Genomic DNA, 16,053 nt, shown 5'->3' on the forward strand with positions numbered 1-16,053 from the left:
TCTGTGTGCTAGAAATGTTTCTCAGCACCTTGTAGTTAATGTTTTTACTTATACATTGTTTACAGTACTTAACGATCTTAAAACCAAGAGAGCTAACACCAAAATCACAACATCTTTAGTGATAACAGAATACCTATGGATACTAAACATGCACAGTCTAACTCATTAACAATGAAATGCCAACTACCTTCTCTGTCGCAGTTCATTGAATGGTTTGTAATTTTGGCTACAGGTTAGGAAAGGAGGGGGAGAAACCGATGAGGACATTTAGTGTATTCCGTGGCATGCACACAAACACAAAAAAAGAACTTAGAGATTTCAGGATATTAGTAGCCTATTGTAGACAGATTACAGTTAATATTTTTCAGGTTGAAGCCTATCTAAGCCAATTTAAAATCAATATTTCTGAACTGCTGGCTAATTCAGATGTTCATATTTCGTACTTCGTGGATCATCTGAGAAATCTCAGTCTCTTGATAGAATGAATAAGTCTCTATAAGCTTCCCTCTTTAGTTCCTAGGGCACAATAAAAGCTGTATCAGTAGGTAAGTATGTGAAATATATTTTTTTTTTGTGTTACCTACACACACGTTCAGCCATGTGCAGTTCAGCCATAATCCTTTGCAGGGAGCAATTTGAGTAGTCCCATGGATGCTGTTATGATTGATCACATATTAAATTATTCTTGTGTATTTGCAGGATCAGATCTTCAGAAGAAGTGTGAGATTTGAAGGGTGGGAACAAGTGGATATATCAAATACAAACAATTTTATAGGTACCTACCTATTCACAGGTATTATTGATTAGTTAGGTTTAACAATAGTTACTTACATTATGACATTGGGATCTACGAAAAGATCCTGTTCCACTGGACTAGGTAAGAGCCAGCTCTCTACAGCAGCTGCAGGCTACACAGACTATAAAATGAAAAGGAGAGAAACCCCAGAGAAGTGGAAATTCACTGGAGAAGGCCTTGAGGGAAAGTCAGTGAGGAGGGTTGCTGTTGACTCCAGTGGAACTTGGATTTCATCACAAATAATGCTTCTCCTCCAGCCACACAGGAAGGCTGTGGTGAACTCAGGATCTGGTATCTCTTGAATCTCGTTCCAGTGTCTTGATTACAGCATCATGTTTTGTCTTTATCCTTCCTCGAAGACAAATTAGAGCAATACGTAAGCAAAGCTGAGATGGAAAAGGTGTAGAGAGACAGGGAGAAAGAGAGAGGAGGATAAGCAGAAGGGCAAGTGGCCCTTTACCTGTATGTAATGGACAATAGATACTAGAAACCATGGGAGAGCTGGGCCTTTGGGAGATGTTTAGAGCTGGAAAAGGTAATTTGAGGTGGTGGGGGGATTGGCTTAAAATGGATATTCCATGGATGATGGGCAAAACTAGCAGATTCATAAGGACACGAGCATGCAGCATTAATGTGCTCTAAAATGAGAAGATACTCTCAGAGCCATATTTTTTGAAGAAGCTCAGTGCATGACAGGTGCCATTTACTTAGATTTTTCAGAAGAGGTCATTGTTACAAGAGAGGTGACTGGAAAGTATGGGGAGGCTGGCTGATCACACACTGCTCTTTACAGGTATTAGGTGCCTTGGGTACTGGAAGTAACTGTCTGGGCACGTGTCAGAGCACCATGATACTGCTGATGGTATCCAACCCAGCTTTTCAGAGCAACCAAGGATTGTGCAATGCCAACATTTACCTAGCACCCAGATTTTTACCAGCAGTCATCAGATAGAGCTTTTATTATACTTGAATAGCATTGTTGTCTGCCAGAATGATATGTATCCTATATAAAGATATCAGATTTCTTATAAAAGGTTTATTTTTTTATTAGAAGAACTAATAAGTTAGAAGAGTAACTTTAGGCTACTTCTGACTTTCAAACTGTAAGGATTTCATTCATGAAAATCCTGACTTTTGTTTGATACTATCTTTGTCTTTCTTATTATTTCCAAAGCTTTTTCTGTGTCTGATATCAAACACTTTGTGAAAAGGGAAATATCTCAGGCTCCACATGCTGCACATTCTTGACCTATTTGCTTTTATGTCCTGAATGTGAATGTTTTATCAGTGGAAGACAGATACAAAATTCAGCTATCAATGGATTAGGAAACCCAACTGGTTCTACTTAAGTGTGTGAAACATTTGCCACTGGCTTTTCTGAGAGGCAGGAGTGAGCCATGTTTTATTCATACGTAATCCTTTCATAGTTTTTAGGTAAAAATAATTTTTGTACAAGTTGCAAAACAAGATATTTTACTTCTAAGAGAACTTGCTATTGAATTAGAAAGCTGTGACTGACTTTCCTGTTTTCTGATTGTGAGTGGGATAACTCACTGTTGTGCCAACCAAATACTTACTGAGCATATTTTTCATAAACAAAGGGGTTTTTTTCCAGCCAGACCCAATTATGAATGCTCTGATTTATTTTAGTGTGAAAACAAAACCTCAGTTGTGGATCATATTTTCTTCTTTTAACTGACACATTTTCCAGGGAACTAGCCTGTGCTTTGTGTGTTCCCTAGGTAGCAGCATGACATTGAATCAGAAAGTGAATCTGTTTTTAAGGAGGTATTGCAGCCTGTTCAATTTTCTTCTGAACCTACAAAGATTTGTTGTTGTTCTCATAGTCCTTGAATGTGGATTGTCTGCATTTTTTTCTTTTTTTTCTTCAACCTACTGATAAACTAAGAGCTTGTCTTCAGTGGAAAGATGCATTGCTTTATCTTCTTTGGCGTAGCTAATACAGTCCACTTCTCCCTTGTGAGCATTAGAGGTAGATCTGGGAGCACTAGCAGTAGACATTACTCAGTTTTCAGTTCTTTACTAGTTAGCCAAACTTTTAATGTTTGGGCTAAGACTTTCCATGCCAAGCATTTGCCTAAGGCTAATTTATTTTTATTTTATTTTTTGTTATCCAGATAAAAGAGTTCATCTGTTTCCAAGAATTACAAGAAAAACATCTTTGGGTGGGTTGTTTTTTTTTTAATGTCAAAAATGATGACGAGTTTCTTTAGAAAGCTCTGGTGTTATCACAGTTTGGAATGGGGACTTGAATGCAGGCAGTTTGTGTCAGAGGCAGATGCACCTTTCACCACCCATGGAATATTCCCATGCTGGGTTGAGTCAGAAGCCTGTTAAGCACTGCAGTTTGAAAAACATCTTTTACCTTTTCATCGCTAAAGATTTTGCCTGTACCAAGCATGTCCTGAGTCGAGACTAAGCAGGTCTTTCTGCTGGAGTCACAACCCCGAGCCGTGGTAGGAAGAACTGCGTGCAGGCAAAGGCACCGGCAGTGAGGCTGGGCACCAGCGTCCCCTCTGCTCCCTGTGGCTACCTCTGAGCTGGGGTGAAGATGGGCACTGTGGCATGCTTCAGGCTCCTCCTGGTTTCTCCACTGTCCAGGCTGGGGACCTGGGTCCTCTGTGATCTCCACAAGAAGTTTCTGTCCCATGAAAAGCAGACTACATGGTGGGGAGAGGTGGATGGGAGGTGATGAGTGTCTGGGTTTTACCTTGATATACAGTTGGAACGTGACTGTGGAGCTGGGACGTGATTTCAGCACTCTCAGGACCTAAATGTCTCTCCAGACATGGCTGGTGAGCTGATGTAGGTGGTGACCTCAACTGGCTAGTGACCACATGTCTCTGGAAGAGCTGGCTCTTGCATTTTTAGGCATAATGACAAAACCTGTAGTGTGGAAGAGGAAGAATTCTGGTTTGAATGCAGATGGAACAAGACCGTAACTTCCAAGAGAGGCAGATTTATATGAGAAGCCTTGGTGTGGAGAACTGAAATAAAAGAGAGGTGGTTGAGGCTGGGAGGTTGTAAGGGAGAGACAGCAGAAGATGGAGTGAAGAACTGATGCGGGGAAACAGGACTGTCAGGTGGGAACCATTAGGATGGGGGAAAACTTGATGGCAATACGTTTGAGTTTACTGATTGAAAGACTTTTTAACAATTAAACTATGAATGTAGCATATATTCTTGTTCAATATCAGGAAATTCATAGGAGAGCAAGTATAGGGGGAGGGAGCTGGGGTGGGTAGTGAAGACAAAGAGAGGCATTAGACATGTTTGAACTATAAGGAGAGGTCTCAGCCAGAGCTTGCAAGTGCTTAGACACCACATTATTCATGAGGATTGGGTCTTTATCTTGACGGCTAGAGTCTGTTGTGCAGAAACTGATTGAACCTTTTCTTGCAGTGAGGGAATTCTTGGCTGACGTCTTTTTTGCAAGTTTACTGACATTTAACAGAGATGAGAATTATCCCCTCCCCGATGGGGACGTGATTGGAACTTCTGTCTTCTGTCTGGCCACCGACTTCGACATAACTTGTACAAATTAATTCTCATCTATCCCTGCGTCACATCTGGTTGATATTGAAGAGGGAATGAGGAAGCTGGTGGGAGCCTCAGAGCCACGGATTGTGGCCCCATAAGGAAACGAGCCTCGGGAGCGAGGGAAGGGTGAGCCAGGCATGTAACTGGCAGATGCCTGCAGGATGCAGAGCGAGATCTCATGAGATTCAGACACAAAGGAGCTAGAGTGGCCAGGTAAGAAAATTAGGGAGAACAAACTTATCGTTTGCAGGGAAGCAGAGAGGCAGATGAAGCTGATATGCTTGTCTGGGGCTGAGCCTCTCCCCTCCTTCCCACACACATGCTGTTCCTTGATAAGATCAGCGTTGGGTCACCAGATTTTGGGGGCAGGGGAGGGAGGGGAGTGCAGCCCAGAGCTTTGGCTGGGAAGTGGCACACTGTTGTTGGCTTCGGCAGGGCTGTGCGTTTTGGCCGGCACGGGGAGTTGGGGGAGTTGTTAGGAAGCCAGCATGCCAAAATGGCAATGGGTGGTGCAGAGCCCCTTGCAAGGGAGCAGGAGATGAGAGCTAGTGGGAACTTGCTCAGTGCTGGAGCAGAGGCTCAGGCAGACTCCTGTGGAGGACCTTGTTCTGGGAAGAGGCAGGAGAGACTGAACCTGTTGGAGACAGCTGTCCGCTGCAGCCCGGGGCTTGGTCCTGGTGCTGCCCTGCTCTCGGCAGCTGTTTATCAAACCGGTTTTCACAGCGTCCAGTCCCCTCCAGGGAAGGTCCATGCACTGCGGGACACTGTCCCGCCACTGATGCCAGACAGGCTAACAGCAGATGTCCTTGCATCTCCCCTCGGAGGAGGGGACCTAGGACCTAGAGGACCTAGAGTTCACACTGCATTGGTGTGGACTGGGTGTCATCTAGGTGTCATCGTTACACCATGGGATAAAATTCCTTGCTTTGCTTCAGTTTCCTCCTGGTTTGCTTTAGAAAACTGCATATGCATATATACAGGGCTCCAGAAGATATTAGGAAGTGCAAGAGTCTGAACTACCTCCACCAGTCCCTCTGGGGAGATAGGAAATAGGACCGTAGCATTGGAGAGCTGTACCAAGTTTAATTTGTATTTTTTGTGTTTTTCTTCTGAACTGTTTGGATTTTTGCCTTTTCAGCTTTCATATACTGTTAATCTGGCTTCTGTGTGTGGTCCTGTCTAGACTCATAACACTTTTCTGGGATACCAGTAGGTGTGCAGCATGCCAGCGCTGGGCTCTGGGTTACGGACCTAGCTTAGCAAGCAGTGTGTCGCAGCAGTGCTGTAAATTCACCTCTCTGCAGCCCGGACGAGGCATACCTGTAAAAAGCAGTTATGTGAGTATGGCTGTGTCTCCAGTAGGCGCTTCTGGGGGCAATTCTTCTAATAAGGCACTGCACCTTCTTGTTGCTCACTAGCCAGGAGAGATCCACAGGACAGGCATATTCTGGGATAGCATAGCCCAACTGAACGAGGTGGAATGAGCAATCTAATACAGGCAGCCTAGCCAGGGGATGCTGCTATATGGTTATTGAGATGTTCACTCCACTATAGATGTCCCTATTCAGGAGAGAAGTGGGCTATGCTATTCTATAGCTAGATAGATCCACCCATAGAACTTTTGGTGTACGGGTGTGCAGAGCAGAGCGGTTTTGACACTATGTTAAGTGAAGTGGGCCGCCTCATGTGGCTGCACTCATGGGATGGAAAATGCTGCTAAATTAATCAGCTACACCAGTACAAAGCCTGTATGGAGAAAAGGCTTTGTACTTTTACTTGGAGTTACTGTCTCTATTAAGTTTTCCCCTTGGGAACTTTTTTTGGTATAGTATGTACCTTTTCTGTGTAAATAGCAAGAATTGGGTGAATGTGATTATATAGGTTCACCTCCTGCTGTGAAGGTGTTACATGTAAGTGTATGCGGCTGACCTCTTGCGTTGTCAGCCCAGCCTTTGGGTTGCTGGGGGTAAAAGGACTTGCATGTGGGGGCACTGCCTCCAAACCTTCTTCTGTGAGCCTGGCTAGGAAAGAAGACATTTTGTTCTGCATGTGAAAAAGAGATTTTAAATCTTTCTTTTGTAGTGAGTTTGAGAGAACTACCTTTAAAAAGCGCCAAGTAGCTCACTGTAAATAAACCTAGATGAGTGAAATACTTGTATTTTTAAGGCTCTTAAAACAGATTTTATAATGGAGCTGAAGGATGTCTTTGCAGTGGGAGGTACAGGAATTACAGCAATGTTTACCATCATCTGCAGTACAGGCAGGCATGGTACAAATTCTCCTATATAATCCAATAAAAATACGGTATGCCTGGCCTGTAATATTTACAACTGTCATAAACTTTTTGGTTATGCTGTGTGCACTATCAGATCCATTATGCTCTTCAAATCACATAGGACTAATTTATTGATGGATCCCAAACTAATAGTTTCATTAGAAACTTTTACAGAAAATCATGATAAATGACTGTTTACAAAGACAGTTCTCTTGAGGTGTATTCATTCTTGGAGAGAAAAATATGACTATTGCCTAGTCATAAAAGTAAAAAAGGATAGAATTTTTTTTATTCATTATAGCTAATTAAAATGTGCATGATTTGAACATATTACAATAAATGCATAACCGTAGCACATTGGAATGTATTACTATGTCTGTAAGAAGAAGAGTTGTTCAGCATAGTTGTGCAGCAAAATATTTTCCTTATTCTAATTTATGTCTACTCTTGCAAAATCACACGTTGATGTGTCATTTAGGCAGTTTTCTGCATGCATACTGTCAATCTTTTGCCTGAATATTTCAATAACAGCTAATCAATTACAAAGTAAGAGCTCATGTTCAGTTTACTTATTAATTCATTTTCTAATGCCGTGCTGATATTAGTGACATTTTTAAAAATAAATCTTCTGGAAACAATCCAGATAAATCAGAGGGAAAAACATGTAAGAAAATTGTATCACAACTGAGGTGTTTGACGTTAATGGACTGTGTGCTGCCACTTCAAATTTCACATGCACTCCAAAAACCTGAGGAGACTGACTACTGATAATTAAAATCAGAAAGATACTGGGTTGTATGGATTCCATACCAGAAGAATAAGCAAAATCATTCTTAGTTTACAATGAAGAGGTAAAGGTAAAAAAAAACCCACAACATTTTTTAATGTTTCAAATACTATCGGATTAATTGAAAGAATTAAAAATAGAAAGAACTTTCATTCTTTGAGTTACCATTTGGGGCCCTTGAGTAAAGCTGATGATGTTTCTGGACAAACGAAAATCAATAGCATGCCACTTTCAGTATCTACTGAATGTTAGGTAGTTAATAATTTAAAAAAGAGAGCTTTCTGCTACACTTACAAGGTTTCCCCTTTTGTCAGAGAAGCAGCCAGGTTCAGTTGCCTGTTGGGTATTCCTTTGTACGCTCGCTCTCGGTGAATTAAAATGGCTTCTCCTCAAATAAGAGAAACTGCCCTCAAATTGCAGGGCAAGATTTTCTGATACCCTTGATATGAACCACCTCAAAGATGAAAGCCTTAAAAAAAAAATATTTCAAAGATATTTTGGGTTAATATTATTTGACCAGCTCTTGAAGACAAAAAGGGAATTGTAGCAGCAACAAATGCAGGCAGACGTGATTGTGCCTGCTCAAGGACTTGACCACAATTTCTGCTTAGAGGAAGCTCCTGAAGAATGAGCAAAATAATTTTCGGGAATGTGTATCTTAGCAGTTGTGCGTTGCATGAGTGTAAATTTTTTCCATCTCCTGACCTGAGCTCAGATCTGTTTTCTGCTTCCAGGACGTGCAGAACAGATGGTGGAGACTAATTGGGGTGGAGGGCAGAACCTCTATGTGCTGTTGAAATCCCACGCCTCTCCGGAGGTCGAGGGGGCAGTTGCTGTAGCACAGGCATCCTCAGGGCTGATGTAAGCGGTGACAGCCTCCCGGGGTTTGCCAGCTGGTCGTGATGCAAAGCTGAATGTGTGTAGCAGTCATCTGCTGCACTTCTCTCCAGACAAATTCCTCCATCCCTCCGTCTGACTCGGATGGCAGAAGTGTGTGTGTGCGCATGGAGGTGCCTATAGTGAGCCCTGCAGCAGCCCCATCAGACGCAGAAGCAGCATTTTGGGTTCACATCAGCTTTGCTGTGGTAGGGTTGTTTTATGTTGGCCGCCTTTTCTTGGGCTTGCATTTTACCAGTGTTGCTGCAAATAGATCTCTGGCAAACTGCTTCCTCCCGCCTTTTCCAAGTGTCAGAGCTTTGGAGGGCAGGATGGGCCTCAGAGAGATGCAAATTGTTTCCTTGTACCAGCCCGGGTGCTCAGAGATGTGGTGCTGTTCCCATCTGCCCTCTGACAGCTCGTGCTAAGCCCCGTCTCTGCTAAAACTCGCACTGTAGCAGGCTGAGACTTGGTCTGGGAGCTTGGGGGTTGTTGCCCTTCTCGCCCTTTCCTTCTTCCGAGAAAATAATAAAAAGTCACAGCAGGACTTGTTTCACCTTTCTGTCTGTCTGTAACCTTCACACCAGTGTTCAGTCCCAGCCACTGCTCTGGATGTCATTATAGGCCGCATATGCAGATTATGGAGGAAATGGAAATCTGTTTCCAACTCTGTGAGCAGTTGCACCATGCATCAGAGTAAGTGCTGCTGAGGAAGGAGAATACAATGGGACACCCCACCAGACACCCTCTAATTTGCATCTTTCCGTTGTTAAAGTTGAGATTTGTCATGCAGAGAAACCACACCCGGCAGTTGGGTTTTCCCATCATTCTGAGGGATCTGGGAGAGTGGCTATAATGACAGAGAGAGATGCCAATCAGAGCTTTTGTAGAGCCCCGTCATGTAATTTGTGTTGTGTCTCTTCTGTCATACCATCAGCCAGCGTCGCTCATGTTCAGTCTTAAGGTCTCCATATGCAGGTACACTGTGTTACACCCAAACCTTTTGTTTGCTCTGTCGTCTTCTCTCATTTCTTCCCCTCACGCTGCTTCTCCAGTTGTTCCATTAAGCAAGAGGCAGCCATAGGTGAATCGATATGGGGTGTTGGCCATGCTGAAAAGATCCTGAAAATATCTCCTCCTCAGCCCAAGCAGCAGTAACGAAGCAGGACTGTCAGGTGGTGGGACCCCTCCAAAGAAGGAATGGTGCAGATGCACAGCATGTGTAATTTAAAATGGTAATTTCATATGCCATCACTGGGCTGATGTCAAGAAATGGGACGTTAAAGGCTTTTTAGTGGACACATGAAGTAGCACGAGGATGAAGCTGACTCTCACGTCTGTGAGCAGAGGTGGCCTTTCTGCTGTATTGTATCCATGTGTTTTAGAGAGAAGACAAATGGCCTGCAACATTATTCTCCATGAGCCACATCCATCTACATATAAATTACAAAGGTCAGGTCCATTTGTACGATAATTAAATTTTAATAAAATAAGAATAATTTATAACATTCAAGTCCACATTATAATTATAGCGGGATAGCTATCCCCCACACAGCCTCAGTACACGATATAGTTTATGCATGAGCTCAGGATTCTCTGCAAGATGCTGAAATCAACATTGTGTGCTAGGGACGTGGATACTTGTTTTAGGCACTGAGTTTGAAAACTGTGGTTTGTAGAAATATATGCAAAAATATTGCCAAAATAAGCATTCAAAAACTCATTTCAATATGCAGCTGCTTGTAAGCACAGTAATTAAGATATATTGGGTAAATTTACTACATCTTTTCTCACACACACCAGTGAGGTAGAAGTTGCAGATTTCAGACGAAGACTCAACAGATCTTTAAACTCCAGCCAGGACTCAGCAGAAAGTCATCTGGGAGAGCAGGTCTGCTGCTTAGCCTGGTCTTGTCTCCACTGCTCTGAGCTCTTTGATGGAGGGAATGTTGTTGGGATCACACCTATTATAGATGGATTAATTATTGTTGTGGCTCTGCAGCATTGAGTTCCGGCACGACAGCAATGGGTTAACTCAACTTTTAATGTCTTCAGAACACTTTTCACAAATGAACCCATTTATCCTTGCAATTCTGCAGGGAAGGAGGGAGGGAGGGAGGGAGGGAGAGAGTCAGTCTACCTGTTTTCTGGATAAAGGAACTGAAGTGGGGATTTTGACATTTTTCTCGGCAGGAATCAATCAGTGTCGGCTTTACACTTCACATGCCATCACCAATCACTCATTGCTCTAAATGCCGTGCTCCTTCTAGCTTGCTCCTTCTCTGAAATAAATCAACAGGTTTTGCCTCTACTTTATCCTCCAGCTGGGGTGATGCTGGTCCCTGAAAGGAAGACGGAGGATGGGTTTGAGGAGCACTTCGGCTTGAACTACTTGGGACACTTCCTGTTGACTAACCTCCTCTTGGATACGCTGAAGCAATCAGGAACGCACAGTCACAACGCTAGGATCATCACTGTCTCGTCAGCCACCCATTATGTAGGCAAATTGCACCTGAATGACTTACAAAGCAGGTACTAATCCATTTTTGGTATTCACTGGTCTGCAGTAAGGGTGTGCAGATTAAACTCCAGGAGAATTGTCACTGAGTACTGAATCTGGGGGGGTTTGTTGCCTTTTTTTTTTTTTAAATGAACAGTGATTCTCAAGCAGTTGCTAAGTATCTTTCAGACTTGAGCAAAGCTTGCAGCTTTCAGTCAAAGATACAAATAATTACAAAACCTTGTAAATTGGGTCTTTTATTCTGAACCTTGAAAGCCTTGCTTCCTTTCTGATGCTTACACTGTGGTGATGGTTGTGGTGCAGAGCCTGGACTCCTCACTGCCTAATCAGGGAGACTCTCAGTAACTGGGATGTTTTAAAATGGCTTGGGCGAATGCTAATAGACTTCGTCCTCAAGTGAATGCATACATAGAGGCCCTGATCCTGCCCTCAGATGGACGCAGACAGATACCTGTGGCCGCTAGCTCCCTGCCCCAGCACTTGGCTCTGGGGTGGCAGCTAGGCCCGGCTGCCTCGCAGCTTCACCCAGCCCACACGCTGCCTGCTGCTTCTTCCTCCCTGGCAGCTCTGCCCACTGGCCTGAAGCTCTTGGCACACCATCCTCCCTTCCCTCTGCCTCTGGTCTCCGCCTTGTCCTGCACCACTCCTGACGTTCTGGTCCCCCACCTCTGCCTCCCTCACAGCCCTTCTCCAGCTTCTCCGCCTGCCTCCCATCCCCGGGCTGTGTCATCCCTCCTGTCCCCGTGGTGCTTGCCCTCTCGCACATCAGCCTGGTGGTTCACTGCAAATGCTAGAGCCCCGGCTCTTGTCTGGGTCACCCCCTGCACTTCCCTGAGAGCTTACCGAGATCCAAGTGTGCAGCCGCCTTGGGTTTTTAACCCAGTAAGATGGGTTAAAATGCATGGCCATATTCTGTCCAACTACTTTCATTTAGGAAAACTGTGGGTGAATGTCTACGGGATATTTCTAATATTAGGAAGACGTCAAACGATGAGGTAAATGTCTCTGGTGTCATACAGGAACCGTGTAGAGTTGTTTAGTTAATTGAGGAACGGGCAGGATAACTGAGATACATTTCAAAATTTCCCCATGCAGTCATGTGTGGCAATTATGTGCTTACTAACAGGCTCAAACAGAGCCTGTCTTCTGATCAGCTCCCGAGTGTTTCTGCCTGCACAGAGCCAGTTTGAGTTTTGCCTCATTTCCATGGAGAAATTATGTCTCTGTCCTTTGACAGGGACTTCAGCACATGTTCAGAGGCACCTGGCCCAAGGTTTCATTGTGGAACAAAGACTGAAATTAGAGGGCTGGGCTGTTTCCACTGCAGACATTTTACATATGAATGCTGCATTAAGCATGTCAAACTTTCTGTTTGTCTTCTGATTACATGCTACAGCATCAGTTTTATTACAAGCACATTGTTTAAACTCTGCAGGGTAGTCGCAGTTTAATCTCTTGCTCGTAAAACAACCACAGGAAATTACCCTTACTCTTCACTTGATGTATGTATTCATTGTTTCTGATGGGCATGTGCTGCATGGCACCACGCAAGAGGGCTAAGGGGAGTGTAATTAGTATTTCTTTGGGCTAAAGTGCAGAATGCAAAGTTAAATGTGGCTGTTCCATGCCTCTAGATAATAGTAGTTTCCTTGATGATAGCAAAGCCTTGTACTGTGCCTCTTTAATTTAGGGCCATCCTTACCTGTGATTCATCATTATTAACTCATATTTTAAAGGAACCAGAATGTTTCAGTTAGGAAAGTTATGGTTGAGCATGAACATGACCAATCCGATGTAAAAAATAATAATATACCAGTGAGATCTACCTGCAGCTTTTGTGCCAAACTCTGCCCTTTACATTTCAACTTTATTGGTGTAAGAAGAGCCATAAAGGACGACATACTCTGGCTGATTTTGCCTGCTCTTTCCCACATGGATGCTCTGAATTGCTCGGGGGCAGCAGCGGTGCCTGCTTTCCGAGCACACAGGCACACCGGTGGGACCCAGAGGGGGCTGTGGATTCAGCTCCAAACCTTTTCTTGGTTCAGGAGGAAGAAGATACTCCTGGTTTGTTTTTTTTTAGCCTAACTGCCGATAAGCCCCCACTCGGGTGAATAATTAGTTATCGCATAAACGGTGCTGCTAAAAACAGTGAGATCGGTTGTGTGTTCGAGTGTGTGCCTACAGGATGAGCGGGTGGTTTAGCAACCCTGGAGGACTGTTGCAGGGTACCATACACAGGCATTGCCTACACCATGAGGCCTTGGAGATGCCTTGTGATTCAGAGCAGCATTTAAGAGCTTTAATGGATGTGGTAAAGACACCCATGGTGAGCACTGTGCTATGATAGTGTTCCATGAATTGCCACAGTTTCCCAGTGATGCCATCCCTCATTTTTGCCGCTTGTGTGAATGGGAAATCTTTCTAAAAATTTTATGCTGGCTTTTTCCTTATTTTGAGTTGCACTAGCTGGCCATAATTCATTTCACACTTGGGTGTATGTTCCCAGATTGGCCAGTAGTCCTTACCTTACAGGGAGGCAGCAAAACAATTTGAATTCATTTATTCACAGTGGAGAAAGGGGGCTGTACTCTGTGCTGGAAAAATTACCAGTGGCAGCAGACTGAATTGTTTACCATGCCCTTGTCCCGTTATTCCTAGATTTTGTTTGGGCTAGTGTCCGAACTGGAGGTGAGTGACGGTGGCAGAGGAGGGATCCATCCATCAAACACGGCAGAGAAGGAAAGGCAGAAGACTGTCCTGACATAAAGGAGACAGTAAACCAAGGCTCAGTTCTCTGCTTTATCACAGAGTTTTCTATGGGATCGTTCTCCCACTCAGGAGACTCTGGGTTGGCAGTCACAGTTGTGGCCATTGCTCCCATTGTACTTGCTGCTCAGAGTTGTGCTCTGAAGCCCGAAGTCATCCATATCACAGTGACCATAGGGCAACAGCATAACAAATAATTGTTGTAAGGTCTGTCCCATGAACAGTATTAAGTGCAGCTTGTGTTACTGTCTTCCACCTTTCCTTTTTGGTTTGCTTTCTGCCATCTTACCAATCTGATTCATCCATGTTTCTCTTTTCAGCTCCTTTTTGGTGGGAGGGTTGTTAATTTTTTCTTGATTTTCCTTGCATTTTACATTATTTTTCTTCCTGTGTTATCTCTCTCTTCATGCCTGCCTACTTGACTTCTGTGTTCATAGTTTCATCTTCACCTGTGTCCTTTGAGCTTTTTTGTCTCCATTGCCTTTTGCCTCCCTATCTCATTTTTCCCTCTTTTTTGGGGGGGGTGTCTTATTTCCGCCCACCAGTTCATTTTCTCCTCTCCATTTATCTTCCTTTTATCTTCTCCCCCTAGCCCCAGTCCTATTTCTCCTCTATTAATGTCTTTTCTCCCCCTTCCTGCCCATCCTCTTCATGCACACCAGTAAAAGAGACAGGGCATGGGTACATCAAGGCAGGACAGAGCTTGTTCCAAACTGGCAGGGCATAGCTTGTTTCATGTGTGTTATTGAAAATGCAAACGCACAAAAGCAATGACTGTTCTCCCAGTTCTTTTGCTGAAGGATATATGAAGAACATCAAACACCTTTGTGGTCTTTTAGATCCAGACCACTTTCAACAGCAATCACATGAGTCGACAAAGGGATCCCTAAGGCAAATCATTCTCCTTCGTCCCTACTTCGAATATGAGTGTTTTCAGGGAGGTGAAAGTTTAACAGAAACGCTATCTGCAAGCATTTCAACAGTGGTGATTTCAGCAATTACATGCTGAGGGTAGTACACTGTGGACTCTAACAGCATAGCTAGGGTGTCCTTTTTTCCTCTTTTGCCTGTCTTAAATAATACTTTCTAAAGTGAGAGAAGAAAAAAATATGGTCATGAGAGAATATGGCTGTCTGGTTTTAGCAAAAGTTTGAAGAACATTATGCCATCCTCTTGGGTTGAGATAGGCTTGAACAGTGCACTGGAGTTCATGGTGCTCTTACAAGGCTGGGATGGAGGGCACTCTTTCAAGTACTCTACCTATCAAAGTAAGAAGGAATTTTAGGAAAATAAAGAAAAGATGAGCTTATTCCCTTCCCCAGGCTGTGGGTCACACCTGAATATGTTCCCTTTCCCGGGGGTAGCATCTTTGTGTGTTCTGTCTAGCTTTGTCTCCATGACTAACTATTCCTTTCATCATTCTCTCTTTTTGCATGCCAAATGGGCCCTGTAATACTGTGAATCACAGATCTATGAACTCCCCAGCCACAGTAACACAGCTCCTTTTCTGGTTCACGTCTCCTGTATATTCAGGAACAGTTAGTCACACTTCTTCTGCTCTCTTTCTCTTCTCTCTCACTGCAGAAGGAGCTGATGTTTTTTGTAACTCTCCAAGCTGGTACAGTCCCCAGATAATTTCTGTATTTTTTCCCTGTAACCCTAGTGCATGAATCATGTCAGAGACAACAGAGATTGAATGAAAGGAATTGCAGAAATCCCGGCTGCCATATGTGCTTCTTAGCTGGTATAAAATAGGGTAGACAGCTCTGCCCAGGACCTGGGATAATGCTGGGGAGAGGAGGCAGCTCCAGTTTATCTATCTCTTCTGCTAGGCTGTTCATAAGGGCTGTAACAGGAGGTGCCACATACTGCTGGGAAAATCTGTCTAGCAAAGTCCCTGGAGACCTCCTTTTCTTGGATGGGTGGTGTCCTTCATCCTCACGTCTTTTGTGTGTGTGATGTTTGTTGGTAAATGAAGTTGTATTAAGTTTGGGCAGAAAGTTGAGGATTTTGTCCCATCAGCATTGCTGAGATTTTAAAAATATTGTCCATGAATAGCAATGAAAAATTAAAATGTCAAATTACTTTTGGAAAATATGAATCCATTTTTCAGACCAAAACCATTGATTTCAGTGATTTCAGAATATTTTATTTCTAATTTATTTGTAAATTGAAGTATAATGTTGATCAAACTGAAACTCCAGACTTTAATTTCTAACTCATCCTGTTGAAGTAAGGTATCTCCATCAGTTTCAGATTACTTTTTTTTTTAAGCTGGTCATTTGTTTAAAACAGTTTTTTTCCCTAAGAATGGTTTGATGAGTCAACATTTTCTTCAAAGCTTTTTTTTTTTTTTTTTAAATTCCCAGTTGGTTCCTTCAGTGCCTTTTCACAACTGACCTATCACTTGTAGTTTCTTAATTCTCTCTGACTGGAAGAACTTATGGGATGCACAATATCTTCAATTC

General features: G+C 43.3%; 1 protein-coding gene across 1 annotated transcript in view; it reads left to right on the forward strand.

The window, feature by feature from the left end:
• DHRSX (dehydrogenase/reductase X-linked) overlaps positions 1-16,053 on the forward strand; it is a 172,435-nt gene that overhangs the window by 112,482 nt on the left and 43,900 nt on the right. Inside the window, 1 exon segment of the mRNA XM_076358422.1 lies at positions 10,620-10,827. Within this exon segment, the coding sequence (XP_076214537.1) occupies positions 10,620-10,827 (208 nt within the window).

This window comes from Aptenodytes patagonicus, chromosome 1 (genome assembly GCF_965638725.1).
Source record: "Aptenodytes patagonicus chromosome 1, bAptPat1.pri.cur, whole genome shotgun sequence".
Taxonomy (NCBI): Eukaryota; Metazoa; Chordata; class Aves; order Sphenisciformes; family Spheniscidae; genus Aptenodytes; species Aptenodytes patagonicus.